Source organism: Tenrec ecaudatus, chromosome 12 (assembly GCF_050624435.1).
Source record: "Tenrec ecaudatus isolate mTenEca1 chromosome 12, mTenEca1.hap1, whole genome shotgun sequence".
Classification (NCBI taxonomy): Eukaryota; Metazoa; Chordata; class Mammalia; order Afrosoricida; family Tenrecidae; genus Tenrec; species Tenrec ecaudatus.
This window is the reverse complement of record NC_134541.1, coordinates 117,974,867-117,989,336: the sequence shown is the minus strand read 5'-3', so window position 1 is coordinate 117,989,336 and position 14,470 is coordinate 117,974,867. Positions and strand designations below refer to the sequence as shown.

General features: G+C 45.2%; 1 protein-coding gene across 1 annotated transcript in view; it reads right to left on the bottom strand.

Annotated features, from left to right (window-relative positions):
* Nucleotides 1–7,357: 7,357 nt before the first annotated feature.
* The window catches only part of POLR3E (RNA polymerase III subunit E), a 31,987-nt gene continuing 24,874 nt past the window's right edge, over nucleotides 7,358–14,470 (bottom strand). The window contains exons 19-21 of the mRNA XM_075564603.1: nucleotides 13,699–13,776; nucleotides 9,997–10,122; nucleotides 7,358–8,184 (exon numbers count right to left, since the gene is read on the bottom strand). Coding sequence (XP_075420718.1) covers nucleotides 8,128–8,184; nucleotides 9,997–10,122; nucleotides 13,699–13,776 — 261 coding nt within the window. The 3' untranslated portion in view covers nucleotides 7,358–8,127. The remainder of the gene's footprint in view (nucleotides 8,185–9,996; nucleotides 10,123–13,698; nucleotides 13,777–14,470) is intronic.

The window sequence follows — 14,470 nt, the reverse complement described above, 5'->3', positions numbered from 1 at the left end:
GGATTACATCCAACGATTGATACTCACTTTGCTGCGGTCCTCTCAGGGTATCTTTACTCACCCCGCTGCCTCCGGGGTGTCTCTGCCCCCCACCTTTCCTAACCCTCTGCTCTTTGTTGGTGAGTGAAGGCTGCCCTTGGCATCTTAAAGGGCTGGTTATTGCACCACAGGTGCGAGTTCAGGTCCATGCCTGAAGGGTGGTGAAGGGCCATAGTCTTAGGGGGTGTTCCACTTGTCTCTATCGGACCTTTCTTACAATTGGGAGTTTTGTTCTGTATTTTTCTCCCACTTTATCTAGGATCTTCTAGAGCACTTCTTGTGTAAAGTGATTCTTAAAAACATCCTCCATGCAGCCCTCACGGTACTGTGAGGTATGCATTGGGCTGCTCGGCTCCCGGGCAGTTCATAGCCCCTCTAGAGAATTGCTGTCGTCGGGGCTTGTATGGAAGGCGGGGGTCTGGGGTTGGGGGCTCTTCAGGAACCGGCCAGCCATACAGCTCGAAGGGAGGCGCGGGCGCGCGTGCTCCGTCGGTCGATCGGGGCGGCGGAGTGCCACGCCAGGCAGACAGGAGGTGACGAGCGGGGCGGCCGCGGCGGCTACTGAGGGCTCAGCGCCGGGCAGGTGAGAGCAGCGGCGCGGCTGAGGGCGGCAGAGGGCGGGGGTCGTGGCGGCTCCGGGGCCCCGCGCTGGCGGGCGGCGAGAAAAAAAAAAAAAAGAGAATTGCTGTGGGTTGGAGCCAGCCTCACAGCAAGTTCAGCTTAAGATTTTTGCATGGACCTATAGGGTCTACCTACATGGAGGAATTATAATATGCTGCTGGAATCCATTAGTTAAGTTTTTAATCTGCTTCATAAGAATTTGTGTATATAAGCATGTATATGACGTCATCATACATGAATTTTGTTGGACACATGGTTATGATTAATGTAAATCCCATGATAGGCCGATCCATCCATCTACTTGATCATCCTCAGTATGAAGCTTTGACAATGCAATCTTCCCGGATGACAGCACCCACAGTGAAGACCAGGACCACCAGGGCCAGCAGCCAGGGCCAGATGCCCTCCTTCCATCCGGCAATGGCCAGCGCAGATGTGAGGCTACTGCTCAGCGCGCCCTTCCTTCCATCCACAGCCAGTCTTCCTCCTTGAAGTGTCTGTTCTCCGCCTGCAGCCTCTGGGCTTGCCCCTGTAGCCGCTTACACGCATCCATCTTCTTCTTCACTTCCGGGCCCTCCAGGGACCGGCCCAGCACTTCACTGGACTTTACTGTTTTTCTGTCCTGTGGATGTAATTTATCTCTACATCATCAGGTTCCTCATTTTCTGCTAGCAACTTAAACAAACATCTAAGTTCTGAATCTGTAAGGTCTTCCAGCTTTGCCTCCTCCCACTCCGGGCACCCCTTGAAGAGAAATGACACATCTCCAACGCACACATCCACAACACTGAGGCTCGCGGCTTTTCCTGCACCGGGTGATGAGAATTTGGATATTTTTTAAAGTCCTAGTATTTCTCGCCAGGAGTTTTGGTGGCGGAGTGGTTCTGCGTTGGACTGCTAACAGGATCATAAGTTCAAAACCATCAACCTCTGGGAGGTAGAAGGACTCTACTCCCATAAAAAGTTACAGCTCGGAAACCCACAGGGGGCAGCTCTGCCCTATCCTATAGGGTTGTTATGAGTTGGAGTCAACTTGCTGGCACAGAGTGTTTGCGGGGCAGAGGGCGCAGTTAAGTTGTTATGTAATTCAGCTGATAGTATCTGGGAAGGCGCTGGTGATTCCCTAGTAGAATTCTCATCTTCCTTTCAGAAAACCTAGGTTCAAGGTTGGGCCAACACGCCCCTGCGGAACCAGCACCACCCATCAGAAGTGGTGTTCTTAATAGATGCTGTTGAACAGCATTAGGCAGAAGTTCCAGACCAAGATAAATTGGGATAAAGGCCTGGTGATCTTATTTCAAATATGTATGGCAATTGATAACAGCTGTCAGTGAAAAAATACGGACAAACTTAAGGACCCCAATACAAAGCATAAACACACTATCAAACACAATGAAAAATGTCACGCTTTAGAAGACAAAGAACTGGATGTACTAAAAATACAACATTTATATACAGTAAAAGACTTCATCAAGCAACAAACGTACAAATGTGCTTGACACAATGGATGCATGTATGTATTGTGATAAAAGCTGAATGAGCCCCCAATAAAGTGACTTTTTCCAAGAAAGTGATTTTTTAAAATTTATCAAATTGTTAATATAGAGCCCACAGAAATGGAAAAAATACTCAGGAGTAAGACATTAGATAAGGGCTAATCTCCAAACTCCATAGAAAATTAAAACATCTTAAAAATACAAATAACCCAATTTTTAAAAATGGGCACAAGTCATGAATAAATCTACCAAAGACAATATCTAGACAGCCAACAACCATATTGAAGAAATGTTCAAGATCATTAGCAGTAACAGAAATACTAATTAAAACAATGAGAAATACAAATTAAACATTATGGAAATCCATATGGCACTTCCTTAAGCAAATCCAAATCCAAGTAACTTATGATCTAGCAAGCTTTCTACTGGATAGATAGATACCCTAAAGAAATGAAGCATATAACATGGACAGACATATTTTCCTCTATGCTTATTGCAGCAATTTCCACAATAACCAAAACAGGGAAACAACCAAAAACTCTAACTATAGAAGAATGGATAAACAAGCTCTGGTACATTCATACTATGGAATTTTATACATCAATAAAAACCAACAACTCCCATAAACACCAAAAGCATAGATGAAACTAGAGAACATTATGCTTAGTAAACTTGGTCAAGTTACAGAGATACGTATTTAATATCATCATTGCTGTAAGCAAAAACTAAGAAGAAATTTGGTTGATACAACAAAAGACTGATGACTAAGAGAAGGCTAGGGACAGGTGGGAACAGGGGAGGGGGCAAGGAATGGAGGATTTAATGGGAAAAAATATAAATAGGTAAAAATTTTTAAATAAAAATTGCTTTATGAGGAGCAGGAAGGAGTAGAGTCCCCTCTGGATTCCTTACCCCTCAGATTGAAATACTGGTCAGAGTGGCTACAAAAAAAGAAAAAGTTAGTGGATTTGGAGTTTTCAGTGACATTCAAGTTCATTTCAAACAACACAAAGAGGGAGAAGAGCCTGGTAAGATTCACCTGTGAGTCATTGTGACTAAGATTGCCTGGAACGCCATACTGCTGTGTATAAAACGAGCCCTCTGAAAAGCAAGAAGCGGGATCTCATTACCAGCAAGAGCCAGGAGTGCAAGGCGGCCTCTGGATCCCTGTGCAGCGAACTTCCAGGATCCAGAGGTGACACCATCAGAGAAGCAGCAGCAGAACCAGGAACCAGAACACGGAACCGACTGATGGGCTTCCCAAACCACAGAGCAGGTAAAGATGTGTGCGGGAGTGCCTCTGGGCACTGAATGGGGGAAGTTGGTCTGGTTGACACACATTAGTAGAGCCTGGAGTGGGGTGACCTTGGGCACTTAATTCAGGGTTTGCTGGTCCCCGGAGCTTGAGCTGAGTGCCTTCCGGTTGAGGCTTATAGCAGAGTGGTATGCTTTTGGGGTATTTATTAGCTGTCTTGACAGAACTTTGTAATGTGTCCCAAGTAACAACTCAAACCCGAGCATCACTCACTGGCAGGACAACCCATGAACTTCCTTAAGAAACTTTCTAATCTTGATTTTTGTCTGTGCGTCCTGTGTAGCCACTGCCTTGGCTATTAGAACCTAGAGCCCTGATGATGTAGTGGTTACACGCTGGGCTTCAGTCTGCATGGTCGGCAGTTTGTAAATGACCGGCAGCTTTGTAGGAGAGAGACTGGGCTTTCTACGCCCTTCACAATTACAATCTCAGAAACCCACAGAGGTCACTGAGTTTGCATTGACTTGATAGCAGTCGGGTTTGTTTGTTTTTTTAGAAGGATTGAGACAGGCCACAGTAGCTCTGTTTTGTTAACCGACAGGTGACCTGCCCATTCCCTCCTCTCATCTCAGAAGCCCTGTTGGTGGTTGTTCCCCAATGTACCCTACAAATCAGGATGGTATGATTAATCTCAATATTCTCGCTTTGTTCGTGATGTTATAATCAATCTTGATAGTTTTTTTTGTTAACATGTACCCCATAATGCTTGCTTGCTTTATAGAAAAGTCCATTTAAAATGAGCCAAATGATTTTTGTGGGTTTTGCCTTTATCAGCTTGCTAGTAATTTCACTCAGGGCTGCAGTTTAGGGAAACGCTTTACTTTACAGCCAAACTAGCTGAATAAAAAAACCTTTAAACTTTTGGACAAATAGTGGTCACCATTTATTTGAACTCGCAACAAGATCAATGTCCACACAACAGACTTTTAGTGACCTCGTCAATCCTGGCGACTATCTGTGTGCACTAATAATCTCTACTTTGCTTTTGTTGGGTTGTTTGTACGTTCTTCTAGATTGGTGGTTCTCAACCTGTGGGTCGTGACCCCTTTGGGGGTCGAACCACCTTTTCACAGGAGTCACCGATTCATAACAGTAGCTAAGGTAGTTATGAAGTAGCAATGAAAATGATTTTTATGATTGGGGTCACCACCTCCACGAAGGGCTGTATGAAAGGGTGGCGGCATTAGGAAGGTTGAGAACCGCAGCTCTAGATGGTTTCTAGGGCCGTTCAAATCAATATGGTCATTGTTGCCTAGATATTCCGTCCATTACTGCAAGTGGATATTCTTAATATTGTCGAACTTTACAGTTTCTCCCTTCAACCCTGTCAATGTTTGCTTCATTCGTCTGACAATCCTATTGGTAAGTGTGTACGTTTATAATTGCTATATTTTCCTGCTGGACTGAACATTTTATTGGTTTATAATGTCCCTTATCTCTTATAATCATCATTCTCTTCAGCAATATAGCCACCCCTGATCTTTCGGTTCCTATTTGCGTGGGATTATATTTTCCATTCTTTCAGTGTGTCTTATCTAGAGCTTGTTTCTTATAGAAAGTCGATACAAGCAACTCATGACAGGATTGCATTCCAGACTGTGAATTGGTTCTGATATAAGCCAAATCTTTTAAAGTTTAAGAATCTTTTTAAAAGCTTCACTATTGCTTATCATCCGTATTTTTATAAATCCTTTTTGAAACACACATACATTTCTGAGAATATGAGAAACATTGACACTGCAATATTGTATAGAGAACACATGACTCACAATAAGGGGTCCTAAGTGCAGTTTGTTGTAACTCACATTTCCAGAAGTCAGGGACTACCCTGCTCCTATTTTGTTTTTACTTTAAAATATCTAACCTGCCAATCTTAGGCTTTTAATTGGGAGTTTAATCTCCGTACATCTAAGGTGACTCCGGATCAGGGTCTCTGCGTGTCATTAAGAACCCTGCTGGCACAGTGACTGCGCACTGGGCTGCTCAGCTGCAAGCCTGCAGGATAAGGAAGAGTCGGTATCGCCTTTGTTACTGCTTGATACCATGGAACTCTGGAGTATCTGTACTAGCTCCCAATAAAATGTTTAAAAAAAACAAATTTCATCTCGGGAACCCACAGGGGCAGTTCTACCCTGTCCTAGAGGGTTCTCTGTGAGTCCGCATTGACTTAAAGGTAGTGAGTTTTTAAGTTCTGCCATTTAGCAGGTTTTTTTGTTTTATATGCTTTGTGTTCCTGTATTCTCATTGCCTTTTGTTTTCAGGTATTATACTCGGTTAAGGCCCTCTTTCCTTTTTTTGGTTTTATTTTCTTAGACGTTACCTTGAAGATTGTCAGCATCTTAAACTCTTTAACCATCTAGTTTGAATACCAACTTGGTTTCAGTTGTGCAAGCTCTGTTCCTCTATGTCTCCATCCCACCTTTTTGTCATCAGATGAATCCTTATACATCATATGCCCACTGATAAATTTGTGAATAGGATATAACACACGCAGAGAGATGACCGACTCAACAAAACACAGCGGTAGTGGCTTGTATCGCTACTGAGGAAGTTCTTTATAGTGTTGTTTTTATGGCTTTGAGTCGTGTCCTTTCATTTCAGTCAAAAACACATTCTGTAACATTTCTTATAGGACGGGTCTTCTGGGAATGAGCTCCCTCGGCTTGCTGTTTATCTATGAATGTCTCAAGGATAGTTTGTTCTTAAAGGATAGTTTGGCCAGCTTCAGTATGAACCAAGAATTCCTGGTTGAGTTTGTATTTGCCCCTTCAGGACTCGGCCACCCCGTTGCCTTCTGGCCTCCACTGAGAGTGTCTTCAATATGAAGAGCTGCTTTCCAAACAGCAATGTGAAGACGATATCCAGTGGATGAATCTTTAGGAGCTTAACCTTCTTGGCATGCCGAATTATTCTAATTGTCTTGCAAGTCACCCAATTCTTCTATATCATTTAGTTTACTCACACCTGAGTCTCTTTCCTTAGTTGATCAGCCATTGGCCTATCTCATTTTGGTTTCACTTGATTTTAATTTTTTGCCTTTAACAGTTACGTCTCCTATGTTCCGTTAGTTTTCTAGCTATTTGAGTGCAAGGCCTCCTCCTTTCCTTCTATTGCTGCAGCTGTTTGAGTCTATGACTTCGCGAGTGCTACCTCTCTAAGGCCACGGCACCACGGGCCCACCGGCACACATACAGAGCTGACACACGCCAGAGCACTTCTGGTACAGTTTCACTCTTTTCAGGCTCATATATGTTAACAATCAGAACCAAGAACATTAAAAAGCAAAACAAAGGGGAAAAAACCCAAGAACACAATATACAATCAACATGCCACCAAATACTTATTTGGCAAAGTACATCCCTGATCAATGTTGTACTGACTGACTGATGGCTGAACGATGTTTTGTCTTTTCGGTAAGGGCAGGGTTGACCACCATCTAAACCTTTATATAGCAGTGGCTGCATTGCACAAGAGAGATTAGGATAAAAACCTTACACTACAAAATTCACAGCTCATCCCGCCAGGCTTACTGTATTTCCTCAGGACCCTTTCGAGCTGTACTGTCCAATAGAGGCAACCGTTAACTCCCCGGGGTTACCAAGCTCGGCGGGGAGGGAGGCTGAATGGAATGTAAACAGAAACCGAAGGTTCTATGATTATGGGATCCAATGATGTCTTAGAAATACTAAACCATTATATGTATAGATAAAAATTTAATATACTCTACTAAAACTTTAAATTACATGGAATTCATCCATCTCTTTACTACTAGCCAGTGCTGCTCCAAGGACTTCTCCCTCTTCTATTAGCTCCCTCCCTGCTCAGGTGTGTGGACTGCTCTGAGACCACATTCAAACCACAACTGGAAGACAGCAGCGCCACGATGCCAGTTTAGTGTTAGCATTTATTTTAAAAATACACAAAATAGAAATTTTGTACATCAAAGTGTGATAACCTCGCTTACACATTGTTCCATACTTACCTCGCTTTGTTTGCAAGCTTATGCAAACATCAAGAACAAATGGATTTGATTCTAACGTTTTGTTTTGTTTTTTTGCTATGGTTCCTGTAAACAGTTGAGACTGCTACATAAAGGAGGTTGTTTGAAAAGGTAACGTGGTCACAGAAACCCAACAGTAAAAACAATTGAGTTTGGTTTGTTTAATGAAATTGGCAGAAGTCTTAGAAGCTAGATAATCCAAGACTGAATGTTGGCTTGTAGGTATTTTAAATATTAAAAACCTTGAGATTTTCTTAATCGTGTAAACATAACTTAGACCTCGTTGGCATTCAGTTTAAAAAGTAAAATATTAAACCATGATTTCCATCATCCTGCCATGACAATATACACTCTCTTTATTATGAGAATGAGACCAAATTAATAAGCAAAATGCATCAGGAATTTCAAACTGTACTTCACGAAGGTCCCGGTTGGTCTCTTCTGGAGCGAACTAACGCAAGCTGACCCTGCAACGGCTGAGGACGGCCACCTCTGTCCGCCGGATGCCACCCCGGTCCAGCCGCACACGCATTGGTTGGTTGGTTCCTCTTACTCGGTGTTTCCTGAAGCCAGTCGAGACTCCACTTCGACCTCAGCTGGCCCTGCAGTCCTTCCTTGGGCGTGGACTAGTTGGGGGTAGTGGTTTACTACTGTTGTCAAGACTGCACTGTCCCTTTAAGGTACCACATGCCGCCGTAGCTTACACAACAGTCCTGCCAAGAGACATGTACAAAGGGCACGTTTTAGCATGAAACGTAGCTACTACGTTCTGTCCAGATATCAAAACTCAAGTTATGATTAACAAATAAACTGCACATGGGAAGTCAAGATCTGCCTAGCGGCCTGGAAGAGCGCTCTGTGAACACAAAACACAAGTGTTGGGGCGCCCAACACAGCGCGTAACAATGCTGAACTGACTGATGCTGGGTATCCCACTTCAGATGTTCGAAGTCAATGTCAAAATTTAGCAATATGAAAAAACAATCTCTGTTCCAATGTTCTGGAAAATAAATTCTTTTATCAGTTCATGAAAGCAACACATCACTCAGTTTCATACAAGGGCAAATCAAAAAGTATTGCTATAAAACCACAGAAAAACCCGGTTAAACAAAACAAAACAATCAAAATGTGAGGAGACTGTTTCTCAAGCTATCTCCCCCTGGTCTACACGCTGCGATGCCCGCGTTCCCACCACCTCTCGCCCTTCCCCAAAGACTTCTGTGCTCGTCAGTGGGCACCACACCCAATGACAGTCCGGCATCCTTGAGCGACCGTGTTCCCTTTAAATGCTCTGAGCTTGAAGAAAAAACAGGGCTGCGTAGGTCGGGTCGCGGCTGTCCGGCGGACAGGGTAACCTTCCAGGAATGAGGGGGGTACATTGTCACGAGGGGGGAGTTCCTTGGCACCACTCTTCTGGTCTTCCCCCAGTAAGTTTCCAATTGCTTCCTAATAAGCCCCTGTGATCGATCACCTTTGGGAATAATCCATCCAGATCACTCCTCTGGAGTGCCAACCTTTTGAGTTGGTCTCTCTGCCTTGAGAAGGTGGCCACCAGATCACCTCAGAACTGTTTTAACTGGACTTTGCTCTCTGGCTTATAGCGGTAGAGCCAAGACTCACCCAGGGTAAAATTCATCCCGTAAAATCATGGTGAAACATGTGACCTCCTCCCTGGGAGACGGACGGCAGAGAAGGGAGACTCCGGATAGGGCAAGATATGACAAAATAACAATCTATAAATTATCAAGGGCTCATGAGGGAGGGGGAAGCGGGGGAAAAAATAGGACCTGATGCAAAGGGCTTAAGTGGAGAGCAAATGCTTTGAAAATGATTAGGGCAAAGACTGTACGGATGTGCTTTATACAATTGATGTGTGTACATGTATGGATTGTGATGAGTTGTATGAGCCCCTAATAAAATGTAAAAAAAAAAAAATCACGGTGAAAACTTGCTGAGGCCAAAAGGTTCACTTCAACTGCAAAGTGCAGGACCCCAGGGCCCCCCCCCTCCCCCTTCAGTAGCTATCCCGCAGTCTCCCCCATTTCTGGACCTCACCCAGTGAGTTCCAACATCTTGTCTGCAGACATCACTGACCAGAGACAGGCTGAACACGGGCTAAACCTGGGAGTGTCTGAACGGGAGTCTAGTAGCAATATGTTCTTGACTCCTCACGTACCAGACAGATGTCACTCTTTTTGAAGATATATTTAAGTTTAAAACCTGATTCTATTCAAAGTTTAAAAATATCTGACAAAAATCATGAAAATGGTACAGGTTTCAAGGGCATGGAGTTAGAATTTTAATATAAGCCCTGTCCATTCTTTCTGCACTGCTTAAAGACAAGGCCTCCCTCTTGTACCTAACCGTCACACCGGTGGCTGAAGCCTTGACTGGCTGCAAGCCGGCACCAGACTGTGGTCTCCTCCACACACTCATTCTCAATGGTCAGAGCAGGAGCCCAGGGGTTTGGATATTAAGATGCAAAAAAAAAACACAAAAAAACCCCGAAACAAAAACAGATGTACCTTTAGCACTTTATCCACTTCCTGTTTACTTAGGTCTTCTCCACACTCTTGAGTCAACCGAGACTGGATCATGTTCCGGCGTACCCGGTAGTTTTTAGAAAATATTTCAAGCAAAACCTGTCGATGCTTCAGTAGCAAAAATATATTGTTATTAGAAACAGCCGCCTAAAAAGAGAAACAAACCCAATCCTTGGGCCTAAACCCACAATGTGATGTCCAATAAAGCCTTTGCTTAAGGACTTTAGGTTAAAGATGAACAAGTTTGGACAAGTTATCTCAGATCCCAGTAAAGTGATGTACAGAATAGAAACATATTCCTATGAGTCCTGATGGTGTAATGGTTATGGGTTAGCCTAAAGTCCCAAAGGTCAGCAGTTCAAAGCCACCAGCCACTCCAAGGGAGACAGACAGGGCTTTTACTCTCTCTCATAAGGGGTAGTCCTGGAAATTCACAAAGGGCAGTTTTACCCTGTCGTATGGGGTCGCTATGAGTTGGCATGGTTTATGTTAAATACCATTTTGGACAACAATAAAAATAAAACACACGAAGACAGAAGGGATGAAAAGAAAATAGGTGTCACAACTGGTTTCAAGTAGTGACGCGTGTACACACACCACTGCATCTCTGACATAGGAGGAATGGCAACCTTAGTCCTCCACCCAGCACGAAGAAGAAGGGGTAGAAGAGAGTTGAAACCCCCACAAAGGGAGCAAGGTGTAAAATGAGAAAAGACTGGATTGACAAGCCCAACATATGGCCCAGGGTTCCAAAGGAACGGGAAAAAAAGAAATGATCGGGCCTGTAAGCGGAAACCACCCAAACATCTAGTACAATAAGGACCTACACCCGGGTACTTCTAAAGTGGCACCGAACAAAAGCACTTATTGATAAAGGAAAGCTTGTAAGTCAAATCTAAAATTCCAAGAAACAAAATATTCATGAAATCTCAACAATTCCAAAAGTGTTAGAGAAATATAGTCAGGAGGAAAATGATTTGCTCCTAAAATTTCAGTCCCGGCCAATAATACCGGAGGGGGAAAAGTCATTTTAAGACATGAAAGGATGCAGACAGCTCCTGTCCTCGGGTCAGATGAAGCCAAGCACAGAGGACGATACCAGAGTCGCAAACCTACCCCGGGTAGAGAAGGGCCACGTCCCCCCCCCACTGTCGGACCGTAAGTGTGCTGGGACAACTGGGAAAGAGGAAATAACCCACTGCCACCGAGTTGATTCCGACTCATCGTGACAGCAATATAAAAAGTAGTCATAGCACCGAATTCAAATCAATACTGACTCAGAGTGACCCAAAAAGAACAAAGCAGAACTGCCCCTGTGCTTCTAAAGCTTCATCTTACTCCAGAGGGAGAACACCGCCCGATCACGTGGTTAGCAGACCTGTCATAAGCCATTGTCCATTATCCCTTTAGAGATCGCTAAGGGGACGGCCTTGCTCCGATGCCCAGGCTGGAGTGGAGTGACTGCACAGACCACAAGTCCAACTTGTTCAGTTTCTGGCCCGGGCCGGTTCACAGCATAGAGATGTAGTATCTGGTCTGCTGTAAGTCATATCACACACAGCAGTAATTGGTGCGACTAAAAATGGTAACATGTTAGCCCCCTGCATGTCTCCTGGGGCCTGATGGTTGGTGGGTGTGAACTGCACCAAGTGCTAAATCACTGGGCCACCACGACACCTTCCGGTAAACCCACCCTTCAGGTCAAATAGGATGACCATATTTTGTTTTTAGAAAACAAGACAAATCAAGCCAAAGGTAACTCTTCCTTCAGGTAATTAAGATGATCTCTGAGGCGTCTGGGACCAAGACACAAATGAATCTCGTGAAGTTTTTGGCCCTGTTTTTTGTTTTTCCACCAAAAGATGGATTTGCTTCTTTCTTCTTTTTTAATCATCATAGTCCTTCAGGAACTGTGGCCCTCAGCACTCAGGTTTGCCGGGAGACCTGTGCGGCGCTGCGAGAGCCCCTGAGGCTTCGGCTCGGCCTTCTCTTGCACCTCTTTAGACCTGGATAAATCAGGCTGGTTGGGGTTTCAGCAATCAAAACTTACTTTAAAGTTTGAGCAAGTTCAGGATGTGTAAGGGAAAAAAACGATAGGCCTCCAGGTCTACGATAACCCCCTGGCAGCTAATAGTTTAGTTCTTAATTCTGTTACTCAGCACCTGGGCCCCATTCCTACCAGGACGAAACTATAAGCCAGTGGTTCTTAACCTTGCTAATGTCACGACCCTTTAATACAGTTCCTCATGTTGTGGTGGACCCCAACCACAAAATTATTTTCATTGCTACTTCATAACTAATTGTGCTGTTATGAATTGTAATGTAAATATCTGATATGCAGGATGTCTTAGGTGACCCCTGTGAAAGGTCATTTGACCCCTAAAGGGGTCATGACCCTCAGGTTGAGAACAACTGCTATAAGCCAAATAACCAATTTCTTCCACCTAGGACACCAGGACCTGATACCTGATTGAAGAATCCTGAGCCACAAGGTACTCATTGGTTGTTTGTAATTTACTTCGGTTCTTGCCTTTATTTTGAAAAGGAGATTCTTCCTCCCCCGTTGCTTTGTTAGCCAGTCACTGAGAAAATACTGTAGGAAATTACATATCAAATACACTACCCCATACCTACTAGAAGGAACAGAATTTCTGGAGTCATTCCTTGGAATAAGGAGCCATACTGGCAGTGATTAAGCACTTAGCTACTAACTGAAAGGTTGAGAGTTCAAACCCACCGGCCACTCTGCCTGAGAAGGCGTGGCAATCTACTTGGGGAGATTCTATTCTATTGAATCAGCTCAATGGCAAGGGGTCCGGCTTACTGCTTTTGGTCTTTGGAATTGATATATTTTGAAACAGCTGATCTTCAAACTCCTTTCCTGAACAGCTGCTAAGGTGAGTGGTTATTCTGGGCCCTCTGTCTGGCACCATCCTTGGCAGCAGCCAGCCTAAACTCACCATCGTGGCCTAGAGCTGGGCGCCTACTCTGGCCTGCTCTGCACAATGACGAGCAGAGGCCATGGGTAAAGCCGCTGGGGTCACTGGCAAACCTTCCTGGCCTGGCTTGTTTGCAAGGCCCTGGGTCAACTCCAGCACTGAGAGCCTCGTCCAAGATGTGGGGGCACCGGGAGCCATGTCCAGAGAAAGCCCGCTCTCCCACCATTGCTGGCCCCGGCAACAGCAGGAGAAAAGAAAGAACACTAGGAGCCGACAACGACAGGAGTTTGGGCCTTTTCGATGAAATCCTTTCCTAACGGGTTCGATAAAAAGTTAAATGTGATTCTGATGCAGTCACTCAGGCTAGCATTTGGGAACCCCTGGCTCAGGTGCAGGAGCACTAGGGGAACAATGGCTAAGAGCGTGCACAGAGCGAAGGAAGGTGTGGCGGTCTGCTTCTGGAAACACTGACAGCCTCGGACATCCCAGGAAGCAGTCCTACTCTTAGCAGTCCTATGGGGTCTATGAGTCACCATTTGCCCCAACAGCGAAGTCTTTGACTTTGGGATTGGGTTTGGCTGAAACAACTGGCAAGCCCAGTGATTCTGACAGCGTCAGGAGCCAGAAGATTCCAAATTGGGAAGGGCTACAAAATCTACAACATAGATGGGATGGGCGTCACACCTCTCCAAAGGCCTCACCCCAGCCAGAAAAACCTCCCAGTTGGCCGCAAAGGTAAGCTCACCTGATCACTCATGTCTCCAGACTCCCAGAGAGCAAATACCTTCTGTTCATCCGGCGAAGCAGCAGTCTGTGGGGGAAACTAACCAAGACCCAAGCATGAGTTGGTCCGTCTTTGCCCGTGGACCCACCCATCCTGCCCAGCCATTCCCTAGCTGGGGGTTCCAGGCAGTCACAACACCCAGGTCTGTGTTGTCCGTTGTCCTTCCAAAAACGACCCGTGCTTCCTAGGGCCTCCATGGGAACGGGCATAAGAACGCCCACAGCTGTGCTAACCAACTGGGGAAGGGCGACCTTGGTCTCCCTCCCCACCCTTCAGCTTGCCTCTAGTTGAGTTCTTAACCTTAATACTCAGTGTCCTCTTGCCCTAAAATGTCAACCTTCCCATGTGCCTGGAGAAGTGCCCCCACCATAAATCCTCAGGGTACCCCCTGGGGGTCCTTTCAGTCACTATGCACAAAGACTGTGTCAGCGGTCCTGCCAACCTTCAAAGCTGCCTGGTTCAGCAAGGTCCAAAGGTGGGTCTGGGCACCGAAGGAAGTTAGTTGATCTAGGGGGCTCAAGTACTGGCTCCACAACTCATTCGGTCACTAGACATTCCCTTCAGAAATGGGTGCTTCCATCGACAGCCGCATAGCTAAATACCAGAACCAGCAGTTAAACTCAAGTCTTTGCCAGACTCCCCACTCCATGACAGGGGCAAGGGGACAAGTAGAGAAATAAAACCTCATCCAGCTCAGACACAACTATGCTAGGCCCCGGCCCCCTCTTCAGGA